A 15793-nucleotide genomic window follows, 5' to 3' on the forward strand; every position below is an offset into this window, starting at 1 on the left:
AGTAACATCAAGATATTGAATTACTGTCAATGTTAAATAATCTTATTAAACATACTGCAGTGATATTGTATTACGCATATGTTGTTATAAAGAGGCCTTTACACATCTAAAATATATGCATACATTTCAATGATTCAATAGTTAAGCGTGACAATAAACTTCAGTAGCAGAGCTATTGTGTTAACGTTTGACATGTTGAAATGCGACTGGTGAGTTAGATATGAATTGAAGCAAAACAATTACACAGATGAAAACAATTACACATACTGAAACAATTGCACACTTCATTCAACAGGTAAACATATTGTACATGTACAATCATTTTACAACCACAAAATTAAGACAGGGTCAGAAAGTGTCTCTCTCCCAGGAACACAGTTTCTATTTATAGACATGCCATGTAGTGACAGTCAAAATACTTCATCACTCATGTTTATAAATCAATATTTCTGAATCTTATTTTGGCTACAATGTACTGTAGCATTCAAAGGGCACATAATGAATTATAGAACAAATATTTTATAATTCATCAGCGGGTTTTCTGCTATTACATCTGAATTTTATTTTATTTTCATCTCACAAAGTATATAAATGTAATTTATATGATTTAAAAAAACAACAAGATAAAGGCCTAATGGGTCAATATTTGTTGATTAAAAAAATAAATCCCAATTGGGTTCATTGAGTCGATAAAAATTTCCAAATTTTGTCATTGTAGGGATTTAAAATAACACAATTTGACTAGACTCCTTTTCCCACAATGGCTGACAAATCCCTGTACATAATATAAATGTTATCAGGATGGATTCACCATGATTCTTACCTCCATAATGAAAATCTTTATAGAGTCTGAAGATCAGTTTGCCATTCAGTGTGTATTTGTACAGTTCTGGAACAGATGTGACAAAAAGGTCTCCTTGGTGATGTGCAATAAATCTACATTCATGTTGTAACTGAAACTTCCTGCCAGGAACAAGCTTTCCCTGGTTGACAGTGATAAACTGGACCCCATGTATTCTGCTAATATTCACAGCCAGTACTGCAACCTCACTGGGTGTTATCTGACATATATCCTGTGGCTCAGCATTCACATCCCAATGACTCACCACCTTGTACTGCTGGCTCAGAAGCTTGACTCTCTTATTATCCCTGTCTGCAACCAGGACCTGTCCATCTGGGAGAGCACACATGCCTGTGATATGACAAAAATTTGAATCACTTGGTATTCTCACATTGTGCACAGACTTCCGCTGGACCTTAAACACCTTGCCTGACTTTCCTAGCAGAGTCAATGCCTGCTGTACTATATGCTTACATTTTATGCTGGCTATAAGGCAGAGCTGCTTATGATCTCCAATTTTCTGAACAATTTCATGGAATTGTGACAAGTCATTGTGAAGACTGGTGCATTTATGAATAGAACTTGTAACTGACCCTTTTATGCTTATAACTTCATCTTTCATCTCGTTAAGTTCCTTCGCAGTAATATTATCGAATTCATTCAAGATAGAAACAACATTCCTACACATCTCTTCTTTTAAATATTGCTCATTTCCGCCTGATGTTCCCACAGAATTATTATCACATTTATCTATATAAGTATTTAAATTGCCACACATTTGCTCTATCATAACTTCCCTATGTTCATTGTATGTTCTCTGCAATGACTGAATGCTGGCCTCCTGACTGATCTGCAGGGTTTTAATTTCCCCCAGGACAGTTTCCAGCTCCACTGACAGCCCCTCTAGGCCTGAGGGCTGCGAGTTGGTCAGCTCCGAAATCTGGGTCACTTCTCTGCACTGGCTGAAATGAAAAATTAATACATGTACATACCAAGAAATAGTCAGTGATATTATGTAATGCTTCAAACAAGTATAAAGTGTCAAATAAAAACATACATGGACAATAAATTAACGCTTCTTGGGCTTAATATGGGGGTATATAGATTTGCACTTTTCCATCCATCTGTGTGACTTTTCTGTCATATATAATTCAACATGTATCCCTGCAACTTTACAAGAACAGTAACCAGGCATGTGAGCTAATGCGCACCTCTATATGTTGTTTCTGTTGTTTTCATCATAATTGTAGTAATGTCTCATATTTATACATAAATGACATTTTAAAATATGTGTAGAGTGTAAAATAAACAGTATTGCTAGAAGAGGACTAACACTTTACATAAATATTTATCATTGTGTAATTTTACCCAAATGCATAGTTTGATATATCTTTTTTCAACATACCCAGAGTTATGGCCCCTGTTTAGCAGACAAATCACATTTAAAATTGTGTGGTGAGTAACTCAAAGAGTACAGCTGATAGAGGGATGAACTAATCTTAAAGCATTACCCACCGTGTGAAATTATGCACCTTGATATTTTTTTTTATTGTTTATTTTACATAAGAAGAGTTATGTGACAATCCCTTTAACCAAACGATATTTGTTCAATTGCGAGAAGCGTTACTCAAATAAAGGGATACTTCTACAGTAACATAATCGTCAGGTTAACTTGTGCAACTCCATATATTTGTTCATAATTGTTTGACATTAGTGCAGTTGTGGGACAAATTGGATTGTAGAGGTATCCATGTACTAAGAATACATTTCTAGTAATTTATATTGTTTTCAGTTTAAGTGTCATTGTACACCTTGACCACACTATCCATAATAACACATGCAAAAAAAAAGATCATTAATGCTCTTCCATCCCACAAAAAAACAAGCATGACGTATATTTAATGTCTATTCCCAAACTCAGTATGTACAATCTAGCCTGTGATGAGCGACATATGACATACAACCTGGTCTACTATCTCCCAATATTAGTTGTTGTTATTTAACCTATTGTAATCAATTGCTTTTGTTGTTGTCACATGATCTATTCGTGGACAAGTAAAGACGCCATTGTTAAATGTTTGAATGGTCAGGTTAGCATGTGCAACTCCATATGTTTGTTCAAAATGTTCCTTATTATTCTTAAATTATCATACAGAAACCATTTTACTATTTCGAGTCACTGTGACCTTGACCTTTGACCTAATGACCTGAAAATCGATAGGGGTCATCTGCCAGTCATGATAAATGTACCTATGAAGTTTTATGATCTTAAGCGTAAGCTTTCTTGAGTTATCATAAGAAAAACATTTTTCTAAGTTGAGTCACCGTGACCTTGACCTTTGACCTAGTGACCTGAAAATCAATAGGGGTCATCTGCGAGTCATGATCAATGTACCTATGAAGTTTCATGATCCTAGGCATAAGTGTTCTTGATAATCATCTGGAAACCATTTTACAATTTCCAGGTTACTATGACCTTAACCTTTGACCTTGTTACCTGAAAATCAATAGGGGTCATCTGCCAGTCATGATCAGTGTACCTATGAAGTTAAATGATCCTAGGCCTAAGCGTTCTTGAGTTATCATTCGGAAACCATCTAGTGGATGGACAGACGGACCGACCTACCAACATGTGCAAAACAATATACCCCTTCTTCTTCGAAGCGGGGGGGGGGGGGGGATAAAAATGTGCATGGCTGTAGGTCCAAGCATGCTCTAAGTAATATTTGGAAATGATTGGTCTACAAACCAATCAACAAACAGACCAAAGAAAAAATGCAAATTAAAATAACCCCAAATCTTAGAGGAGGTCCTCTATTTCTAAATAAAGTGTCAGTATTAACAATCTAGCCTGTGTTGAGCAGCTTATGACATTCAACCTGGTCTACTATCTCTTAATAAGTTAATTTGTAATTTAACCAATTGTGATTATTTAGCTTTTGTTGTTATCACTTGATCTATTGGTGGACAAGAAAAGACGCCATTGTAAAAATGTGTTAAAGGAGGATCCAAGAGATTGGCCTATTGTATATTTATTTGTGATATTGACATTTCTTTCAGTAGCAAGTCTAAAGTCAATGATTTTTTTAAAAATTGGGAAATACACAATGTATGAATAATATTTTGCAATTGACTTAATACTACACACAATAAAAACAAGTGTTCTGCTGTCGGAGACAAATGACCAATTATTGTGACAGTGACCTTAACCTTTGACCCTAATTTCGATAGGGGTCATCTACTGTCCAAGGCCAATTAATGCACATGGGAAATATAAAACCAATCGGTCGATTCCTTGACAAATAATTGATCAAAAACGCTTTTCATACTCATTGTGCCAGTGACCATGTCATTTGACCTAGTGACCCAATTTTGAGAGGGGTCATCTGCTGTCCAAGGCAGATGCACATGTGAAGTATCAAGTTAATCAGTCAATTCGTTGATGAGATATTGAGCAGAAACCACTTAATGTGATAGTGACCTTGACCTTTGAACAAGTGACCTCAATTTCTATATGGGTCATTTACTGTTCAAGGCCAATGCAAATGTGAAGAATCAAGCAAATCGGTCGATTTGTTGAAGAGTTATATTGATCGGAAACCTTTTTCACGCTTTGTGTTATAGTAACCTAGACCTTTGAGCTAGTGATCCCAATTTCAAAAGGGGTCATGTACTGTCCAAGGCCAATGCAGAAGCGAAGTATCAAGCCAATCGATTAATTTGTTGATGAGTTATTGATTGGAAATCATTTCCACACTAAGTGTAATAGTCATCTTGACATTTAACCTAGTGACCCCAATAGGGCTCATGTACTCTCCAAGTCCAATGTGTATGTGAAGTATCAAGCCAATCAGTCAAACAAGAGGCACATGAGGGCCTGAATTGCTCTACTGCTATAAACACTGTGCAAGTTTGGAAAGAATAAGATGGAAACTGTGTACTTAATCGCGCAAACAATGCTAATTTTCTCAAATTCAAGGGGAGATTAATGTGTACTTATTTCTCCGATACTGCTCATATTCAATAGCGTTCAAGTCCTCATTGATATAAAGAAACTGTGCAAATTCGGAAATAATTGGATGAAAACTGTGAAATCAATTGCATAAACAAGCGGGATTTCAAAATTTTCTCATATTCAAGGGTAAGTCATTTTGGACTTATTGCTTCGATATTGCTCTTTTTACAAAAGGGTTTGAGTCCTCATTGATACAAAGACACTGTGCAAGTTTGTCAAGAATTGGATGAAAATTATGGACTTTATCACATAAAAAAACTGAATTTCTTTTTTTTTCTCAAATTCAACCGGAGATAATTCTGGACTCCCATAACTCGGATATTGCTCATTTTCAATCAATAGGGTTTGACTCATCATTCAGATAAAGACACTGTGCAAGTTGGGAAATAATTGGATGAAAACTGTGTACTTTATTGCGCAAACAAGCCTTTTTCACAATTTTCTCAAACTCAAGGGGAGATAATTATGGACTTTTTACTTTGATGTAACCCATTTTCAATAGGGTTCGAGTCCTCATAAATATAAAGACACTGAACAAGTTTGAAAAGGATGAAAACGATGAAAACCACTCCATGACATAAGCTCTTCAGGACTTCGGCCAGTAGAGCTAATAATTGATAAGCTATATATTGATCGGTAACCATTTTCACTCTTTGTATCATAGTGAACTTGACCTTTGACCTAGTGAACCCAATATTGTTAGGGGTCATCTACTGTCCAAGGCCAATGCACATGTGAAGTATCAAGCCAATCAGTCAATTTGTTGACAAGTTATTGATCTGAAACGATTTTCACACTTAGTGTTATAGTAACCTTGACCTTTGACATAGTGATTCCAATTTCAATAAGGGTCATCTACTGTCGAACGCCAAGCACATGTGAAGTATCAAACCAAACCGTCAATTGATTGACATCGGTCAATTGATTGACAAGTTATTGATCGGACACAAACTGGTCTACCGACATTCAGACAGGTTTACTGACAGATACCCGTCTGTAGATCTGCCATAGTCATTAGCACTTTTCTATGGAATTCCATAGAAAATATTATGGAATTCTACGGAAATAGATGGAAATCCATGGAATTTGATGGAATTCCATCCACTTGCCAATTTTCCATATGAAGCTGTTATGGAATTCCACGGAATCTCGACTAAAATTCCATGCATTTCCACGGAATGTATGGAAAACACCATGGAAAGTTGGACTTAGCCATTTTTTTCAACGGAAATCGTTATGGAAAATAACTTATACATTTTCTTGGATGGAAATCAATGGAAAATAACTTAGAAAATGTTCGCTGGTTGTCTGAAATGTATTTGTAGTTTAATACATGTATGAATTTATTTGCATCATGTATTTTGTATTTAAAAGAAAATGCAATAAAGATAATTATAAATTTGTTCTAGAAATTGGAACAGTTCTGGAACTGTTCCATATTTGTGTTCTAAAACGTATGTTCTGGAATTGTTCAAAAACAGTTTTTTTAGAATAAATCCAGAACATTTGTGGAAAATGGCTGAGGACTGAAACTATTCCAATAATTTCAAGAACCTTTTTAGAACATTTCAAGGACAAAATATGGTCAAAAACTTCTAAAAATGTTTTAAAATGTAGTTCTAGAACGCTTTCAGAACCAGTAAGTTCTACAAAAGTTCTAATGGGGAATAAGAACACATATAGAACACCTTACACTTACAAATAGCCAAATAGACTTCATAGTAGCGACAGCAGCAGCAGCAGTAGTAGTAGTAGTTGTAGATGTAGTAGCTGTATTAGTAGTAGTAGTTGTTGTTGTTGTAGTAGGTGTTGTTGTTGTAGTAATTGATGTATTAGCAGTAGTGTTTTTATATCAGTAGAGGTTGTGGTGGTAGTAGTAGTAGAAGTAGTAGCATTATCAGTTTCTGTAGCAATAGTAGCAGCAATAGAAGTAGCAGTAGTAGCAGTTGTTGCTGTAGTAGCAGTTGTTGCTGCTGCTGTTGCTGCTGCTGTTGTTGCTGTTGTTGGTGGTGGTGGTGTTGTTGATGCTGTAGTAATTAAAGTAGTAGTTCTGCAGAAGTAGGAGTAGTTGTTACTTTCAAAGCAATTTCTACAAGTTTAAATTCCTTAACCCTGCCCAAGTGGTATACACACTGTTTTTTTCTCAATATCAAACTCAGCCAGTCCAGGTTGTCAAATAACAATCTATCTGATAAGCCAAGCATGTGTTGTACATCAGATGTTGGGTATGTTTGCTGCAAATCTATTGGTTATAAGATATAACAGCCTTTTCTAATTGGCTGAATTCAAATACAGAAAGTTTACCTGTTAGATTGAAACATGAAACATGGTGGACAATGTACTGGTTTAACTTGTTAAAATAAAGTTAAGGAAATTTAACAAACAGAAGAGTTCATTAGTTTTTCCATTAAAAACACTTTCTTAAAGTACTTATGTATTTATATCATTTGGAAAGTGACATGAAATATTGCTAAAGAGTGATGCATACAGTGTTTGAGCAGTCTGTCTAGGAATAGAAAAACAACTGAAGGTTTGTGATTTTTATTATTTCTAAATATTCCTTTAAATTTAATCTTCTTATGACATTATTGTAGACCTTTTTATGTGATATTTGAGGTTTTAGTATGGCAAATATTAGTTTAAAAGCAGCTGTCACCCAAATTTTCACTTAGTGGAGTTTGCAGGTTGAAAAAGGAAGTAATAAGACCTATGTGGAGAAATTAATAACGTTGAATGTAGTATCGGAATTTTATCATGCAAGGTTATGGAACTGCAGGCTAAGGAAGTTTTGTACTGTGCATGTTGAGCACTCAATGCTCATTAATGGTGTTAATGTTTATTATTATCACCCGCCATAGGTGGAGGGATATTGTTTTGGCGTTGTCTGTCCGTCCTTCCATCCTTCCGTCTGTCCGTCTTTCCATCCGTCCGTAGCCATATCTTGGAAGTGCTTTGGCAGATTTCACTGAAACTTGGTATGAGTATGTATATGGATAAGAGGATGATGCATGCCAAATGGCATTGTACACCATTAGTTAATAACAGAGTTATGGCCCTTTGTATCTTGAAAAAATGCTTTTTTGTGTTTCCAAGGCCATATCCTGGAAGTGCTTTGGCGGATTTCATTGAAACCTGGTTCGTGTATATATATGGATAAGAGGATGATGCACGCCAAATGGAATTGTACACCATCTGTTAAAAACGGGGTTATGGCCCTTTGTATCTTTAAAAAATGCTTGTTTGAGTGTCAAATATAATACTTATGTGTCCAGAAGCATGTTGGCCGGGGGATATCAATTCAACGTATTTGCTTGTAAATAAAAAATTAAACCAATGGAATTGGTTTTTAGGTATCTGAGTGTGCATTTTCATACCAATAGAATTACACATCATTCTAATTATAGCAATAATAAATTTGTACTAATCATACCAACAAATTAAGTTATGCTTAGTGCTTTGCGATGTATTCACTTCGTTTTTAGTTCTCTTTCTAAAGACCATTTAACAACTTAATATTTAAAACAATTCATGAATTACGTTCCCTATACATTTTCATTATGTGCTTTAATTACCATTGACCAGTTGATGGAAGATACTGCAGAGTTTGGCAGGGAAATAATCCAACAGCAAAGCGGCTCTTTAACGCATTTACCTAGAGGACTTACAGGGCCACAAATTCATGGTAAATATTGTCATGCCCTGGGCTAGATAAGTTATTTAATGTTAACCACCTGAAAGTATTTTGTCTTTTTGGAATTCAATATATTGGTCTAAGTCAGTTACACTTTTCTGGATCCTGTGATAACTTTAAAAGTTCCAAGTATTTTTTCATGAAACTTGAAACATGAACAGATGACAATAAGGACATTTTGCACAAAATAGTGAAGTTTAACAGGTAGGGGACCATATTGCTTTGCAATCTCTTGTTATACTTTGAATGTAAATAACTCTTTGCTTTAGACATTTTTATGATTTTTTATTCTGTAGAGCACATGTGAGCAGTATACAATGTACCTCATACCAAAAAGGACCCGGAGGCAGTGACTGGTGTTCAATATTCTCAGAAGAAAAGGAAAATGGCAGTGGAAGACTTGGACAAACATTTTTAAAAACTAGCCTCTGTGTTAAGCCTGGCAGTCTGTGGCTGGTGACATGTTTTATTTTGGTTACTTCTTGTATAAAAAAGACCAGTTATTTATTTTGTGAATTGTATTTTGTGTTTGTTTTTTGTCTTAATTTATTTGTTTGTTTTTTTAATTTAGGAACTTGAAACTTGGATAATTGAATTAAGTCCGTGTTCAACAGTACTGAGCATAGTATAATAAATAACAAATTTACAACAGTTGTTAATTTGTTATGTATTATTATTAACTATGCTCAGTACTTGAATACTGGCTGTCTGCATGGGAATTCGTTTTCTAGAAAGTTGGTTTCAGACTTAAATATTTGAAGTTAACCTTCGGAACTTTTCTAGAATTGTACTAGAACACATCAACTAGAACTGAACTTCTGTTATCATACTGAAAGTGTTCTAGAATTAATAAGGAACAGTTGTTGAACGTTAAAATATATGAGAAAAAACTCTAGAACAATTGTGCGTGATGTGTGTGTGCATGTAATTCTGTGTGTTTATGAACATATGTGAGAAAGGAAGTATACTTGTCGTAAGAGAAATGTAAAATTCTACTTCTATGTTTTATATTGTGCCTTTTATAAGTTTTTCTTTTCTCACCTGTATATGCGTGCATGTTTATGGATGTGTTTTTGAATGTGTGCATGCATGCCTGTGGTTAAGAGAGTTGGTACTTTATGAAATGTAAAACCACTCATTTTTAGCATAGGTGCGTTTACGCACCTATGCTTATGGTATATACCACATTTCAAAAATCCACATCGAATGGTTACCCATTATGAAGCCTTACCTGATCAAAAATCAGACGAAATATCTATTTAATTTAGTATATGGTCATTCTTACAAAAAAAATTTGGAAACGTTTTTCTAACGTTTTCTTCCAAGAATATTGCTGACACCGTTTTTAGTGAATTTTTCTAAGACCGTTTTATGTCAAAAAATCTTCTTATAACCTAAAACAAATTTCGTTCGTAAAACAATTCTATCTGCACTATAAATCTCAATCTCCTACGCAGTGGCCTCCCTTATACTAGAAGTTACTGACCGGGCGAAGCAAGGGAAGTAACTGCTTTGAGGAGTTTCTATAAAAATCTGCATTCAGAAATCTGTATTCAGAACTCAATCTGTTGTGCACGTCTGCATCTAACGCTTACCACAAGTTTTACGACAAATTCTTGACGCAGACGAATAGGGTAGCGTCTATTTTCATTTGTGAAAAGATACAGATCTGTCCGTGCTTAAATTTTGAAAGGCTTGGGTAATTTTTTTTCATAAGCGTTTCAAACACTGATGTAAATGGAAAGATTATCTATTTAAATAATCGGTAATTGTTTGAAATTATTGATTTGAGAAATTCGCGGATGGCGATATCGAACTACATTATACCACGTGACGCCATTCTTCCCTGTAACTTGCACCTATGCTTTTAACGCCATCGGCGCTCTCGTTGAATATGTACTGTGACTGCATGTGTGTGGTTAATGATTGATGCCAGATCTTGTTCTTGTTTAACTTCTATGATGAAACCTTTAGTTACATTCACATTTGTTTTTCAAAATCATTAAAATGCCTTTGATCTATAATCTGTTTTTTTCTATTTTATTCCAGCTTTTTATTAAATTCCATAGCTTTTCACGGAATTCCACGGCATTCTATGGAATTCCACGGCATTCTATGGAAATCCACGGCGTTCTATGGAATTCCACGGCGTTCTATGGAATTCCACGGCGTTCTATGGAATTCCACGGCTTTCTATGGAATTCCACGGCATTCTATGGAATTCCACGGCATTCTATGGAATTCCACGGAATTCTATGGAATTCCACGGCATTTTATGGAATTCCATCCCATATCAAGTCCCCCTTCTATTTTTTTTCACTTTTCCATTGATTGCATGGAATTGGATGGAAAGTTAGTGCCAATACTCCACGGAATTCCATCTAACGATTTCCATAGAAATCCATATGATTCCACGGCAGATCTACAGACGGGTATCCAGTAAAACAATACCCGGGTGTACATTGTCCAGGGTAATCATGGAACTTAGGCTGGAAATCCATGGTATAACATGGAATTCCATGGAAATCCCTGGAATTTGAAACAGTTTCCAGGGTTTTCCAGGGTTTTAATCTAGAAATGTCCATGAAACGTGGACTTTTTTTCCAAGCATTTTCCAGCCTTGGATGGAAAAGCATGGAAAAGGAATGGAAAACGCTGCATTTAGGCTGGATAACCATGGAAAATATTTCCAGATAGCATGGAAAGTGGAACATAGAATTTTTTAAGCATGGAAAAGACTCTAACATATTCAGCTGACCCTGGAAAAAACTTAGACTTTATAAGAGGAGAAAATAACTTATAAAAATGCAACACATTTTATTCAAAGTAAATCAGAGTTCAACAATTTACACAACATATGAATAAAACATAAAACAATGTGCATAGTTTGGGCAGAAATAGTAGTAGTTATAGTAGTAGTAGTAGTGGTAGAAGTAGTAATGCTGAGGCTGGCAGTAGAATATGTTGTAGGAGTAGAAGTAAAAGTGGTTGTTGTATAAGTTGTATAAGCAGTTAAACTACTGATAATTATACTATTGGTGCAAATTTAAGTGACAGTAGCAGTAGTAGCAGTTATTATTGTGTTGTAGTTTTAGCATTTACAGGAATAGTAGCAGTAACGCTAGGAATAGTAGAATAAATAATAATAACAATACTAGTAGCAGCAGTAGTAGTAGTAGTAGAAGTAGTAGTAGTAGAAGTAGCAGCAGCAGCAGTAGTAGCAGTAGCAGCATCAGCAGCATCAGAAGCAATAGTAGTAGCAGTAGTAGTAGCAATAGTAGTTGAAGTACTAGTAGTAGTAGTAGTAGTAGTAGTAGTAGTAGTAGTAGTAGTAGTAGTAGTGGTAGTAGTAGTAGTAGTAGTAACAGCAGCAGCAGCAGCAGCAGCAGTAGTAGTAGTAGTAGTCGCTGCAGCAGGAGTTGTAGTAGTAGTAGCAGCAGCAGCAGCAGCAGGAGTAGTAGCAGCAGCAGCAGTAGCAGCAGCAGTAGAAGTAGTAGTAGTAGTAGTTGAAGCACTAGTAGTAGTTGAAGCAGTAGTAGTAGTAGTAGCAGTAGTAGCAGCAGTAGTAGTAGTAGTAATAGTAGTAGTAGTAGAAGTAGTAGTAGTAGTAGTAGTAGTAGTAGTAGTATAAGTAGAAGTAGCAGTAGTAGTAGTAGTAGTAGTAGTAGTAGTAGTAGTAGTAGTAGTAGTAGTAGTAGTAGTAGTAGTTGTTGTTGTTGTTGTGGCTGTTGTAATAGTAGTAGTAGTTTTGCAGAAGTAGTAGTAGTAGTAGTAGTACTAGTAGTAGAAGTAATAGTAGTTACTTTCAAAGCTATGTCTACAAGTTTAAATTCTTTTACCCTGTTCAAGGTGTATACACACTCAATATTTAACTACAGTCCAGGTTTGCAATTAACAAACTATCTGATAAACCTGTGTGTGAGTCAGATATGTCTGCTGCTAATCTATTGGTTATAAAATATCACAGCCTTTTCTGATTGGCTGAGTTCAAATACAGAAAGTTTACCTGTTAGATTGAAATTCTGGCGTATTGTAGAAAATGTGCAGGTTAAACTTGTTGTTAAAATGAAGTTAATGTAATGTTCACAAACAGTAGAGTTAATGAGTTTTTCCATTAACAAGAATGTCTTAAAATAATAATGTATGGATATCATTTGGAAAGTGACATGAAATGTTGTTAAAAAGTGATGCATACAAGTGTTTCAGAAGTCTGTCTAGGAATAGAACAACAACTGAAGGTTTGTGCTTTTCATTATTTCTAAATATTCCTTTAAATTTATTCTTCTTATGTCATCATTGTAGACCTTTTTTATGTGACATTTTAGGTAAAAGTATGGCAAATATAGAAGTTTAAAAGCACCTGTCACACACATTTTCACTAAGTGCAGTTTGCAGCTTGATAAAGGAAGTCCTATGTGGAGATATTAATAAGCTTGAATGTAGTATCGGAAGTTTATAATGCATGGCTAGGGAACTGAGGCTAAGGGAGTTATGTGCTGTGTAATGATGCTCATTAATGCTGTTAATGTTTATAAATAAATTAATTAAACCAATAGCATTGTTTTTTAGGTTTCACTGTGCATTTTCATACCAATAGAATTACACATCATTCTAATTATAGCAATAATAAATTTGTACTAATCATACCTACAAATTTTGTTATGCTATGCTTTGTGATGTATTAACTTCATTGTAAGTAATTATTTAAAGACAATTTTACTAAATATTTAAAACAATACTTGAATTATTTTCTATATACATTTTCATTATGTGCTTTAACTGTAGCTGACCAGTTGATGGAAGATACTGCAGAGTTTGGCAGGGAAATTACCCAAGACAGCAAAGCGGCTCTTTTGGCGCATTTACCAAGAGGACTAACATGGCCACAAATTCATGGTAAATATTGTTATGCCCCGGGCTCATATAAGTAATTTAGTGTTAACCACCTGAAAGTATTTTGTCTTTTTGGTATCCAATATTTTGGTCTAGTTTCAATTACGGATGTCACCCTTTATGTACCAGTCCCCTTATGTACCACCCCTTTATGTACCACTATCTGACCCTTATTTTTATATGAATGAGCAAATTAGCATATCTTTCATATAGCAATATCTGAATATAAAATTCGTAAGTTGAGTTTCCAGATACATGCTAGTGTACCCCGTTTTTAAATTTCAAAATAAAAGAGAGTCATATAAAAATATAAGTTAAATCACCAATTTATTCACTTGAAAGTCTCAGTTTTCCTGTGTGGTTGCCTGTTTTTAAGTAGATTAAAGCCCGCTTACAAACTTTAAGAGAATAAATTTCAGTAAATGGAAAAGAAATAATTGCTAACTACTTAGGATCGTAAATGTTCGCTCAAATACAAAAAAGCCAGATGTACCGAATTGAGCAGTGATATGAAATATCTAAAATAGATTAAAATATGAATGAGCATTGAAGTATAGATATTCAATCATATGATTGCTGCACATTTACTTTTACAGATGAATGTAAAAAACTTATGACTTTCTTGTAATATTGTTTGCTTTGTTTTTCTTTCAGAGATCATGCAGGAGCCGTACAGTATAACAGCAGTACAAGTTCTATAAAAGATCCACGACCTACTGAAGCCCAGCTAATTAACAAAAAAGTTTTTAAAAACTGTAATTTTATCCCACCTAGGTACTTATAATTTACTAAGCTGCCTTCACAAGTTTTAGACTTGCAATTATATTTTAAACTGTCACTTGGAAAGTAATACATGTACATGCATTATGTTCTGAATTTCTTTGAACAATAAAATTATATAAAAGTATTTTAATGAAATTGAGCACCTAAATTGCATTAAAGTGAAGGTAGCTGAGAAAAATAGTATCCTTGTGCTCATGGGCAGCTACATATATTGTGACAAACATGAAGTAGCTAAAATAACTTAAATTTTTCATTTTGTTTCTTGTATATCGTTTGTACAGGGTTCGTGAATTGTTACTGTATATTACTTGACTTGCTTGTATTTTGTTACTTTGAATACATGTTGTTAAGGTTGCATTATACTTTTTTACTTTTAAAGTAGCGCCTGTTCTGTTATGTAAGGGCCTGATTTATGATAATGGACCTAGAGGCTTTGTAAGCATGTATTAAACAACACTTGTTTGATCTGAATAATTTGTTAAATAAATGTAACACAATTTGTAATCTGATGTTATATTTTGATGAATTGTGAACAAAATAATACATCAAAGAAACTAAGGCATAATGTTGATTTTTTGTTTTGTTTTAATCTAACCTTAAATTATGATTTATTTAAGCTGTGAGTATTATATTCATTTAATACATGAATATTGTTTTTAGACCAGAAATTTCTTTTTCAATTCAGTGACCATGGTAAACGCTGGACAATTTTCCATGTTATACCAGGCATCCATGGAATATTAAACAAAGAAAAACCCTGGAACATTTTCCAGTGTTTTCCAGCCAGCATGGAAAAAATACCGTCTGAATACTCCATGTAATCTGGAAAACCCTGGAAAAAAATCCATGGTTTTCCATGGTTTTCCAGATTACATGGAGTATTCGGACGGAATTTATTCCATGCTGGCTGGAAAACCCTGGAAATTGTTCCATGGTAATTATTCCAGGGAGCCTGGAAAACCATGGAAACTATTCCAGGCTATTTCCACATACCATGGACAATTTTCCACCCTTTTTTTAAAATATTGACGCTGGAAAAGGCTGCAAACTTAGTCCAAATACTCCAGCCTCATATTTTCCATGGATTTCCATGGAAAACCCTGGACAAAGTACACCCGGGTATACACAACCAATAGGAGCCTTAAAGTAACCAGCTGCTCTACTCTTTATAACAATACATAGGGCCCTTAAATCAATCGCATGTACCAGTCTTTCTAACAATTCAAAGGGTCCTTAAAGTAACCACCTGCTCTACTCTTTATAACAATCGATAGGGCCCTTAAATCAATCGCATGTACTAGTCTTTCTAACAATTCATAGGGTCGTTAAAGTAACAACCTGATCTACTCTTTATAACAATCGATAGACCCCTTAAATCAATTGCATATACTAGTCTTTCTAACAATTCATAGGGTCCTTAAAGTAACAACCTGATCTACTCTTTATAACAATCGATAGGGCCCTTATATCAATCGCATGTACTAGTCTTTCTAACAATTCATAGGGTCCTTAAAGTAACCACCTACTCTACTCTTTATAACAATCGATAGGGCCCTTAAATCAATTGCAT

At 34.7% G+C, this 15793-nt stretch overlaps 1 protein-coding gene and 2 long non-coding RNA genes across 3 annotated transcripts in view; 2 read left to right on the plus strand and 1 right to left on the minus strand.

The window, feature by feature from the left end:
* LOC127866992 (uncharacterized) overlaps positions 1-15793 on the minus strand; it is a 35983-nt gene that overhangs the window by 622 nt on the left and 19568 nt on the right. The window contains exon 3 of the mRNA XM_052407937.1: positions 824-1803. Coding sequence (XP_052263897.1) covers positions 824-1803 — 980 coding nt within the window. The remainder of the gene's footprint in view (positions 1-823; positions 1804-15793) is intronic.
* On the plus strand, positions 8158-9068 carry LOC127876542 (uncharacterized). The gene is made up of 2 exons (XR_008047921.1): positions 8158-8538; positions 8844-9068. It is a non-coding gene; the product is annotated as an uncharacterized LOC127876542 (long non-coding RNA).
* On the plus strand, positions 12378-14781 carry LOC127876512 (uncharacterized). The gene is made up of 3 exons (XR_008047909.1): positions 12378-12785; positions 13333-13443; positions 14095-14781. It is a non-coding gene; the product is annotated as an uncharacterized LOC127876512 (long non-coding RNA).

This window comes from Dreissena polymorpha, chromosome 1, assembly GCF_020536995.1.
Source record: "Dreissena polymorpha isolate Duluth1 chromosome 1, UMN_Dpol_1.0, whole genome shotgun sequence".
In the NCBI taxonomy this organism is placed as follows: domain Eukaryota; kingdom Metazoa; phylum Mollusca; class Bivalvia; order Myida; family Dreissenidae; genus Dreissena; species Dreissena polymorpha.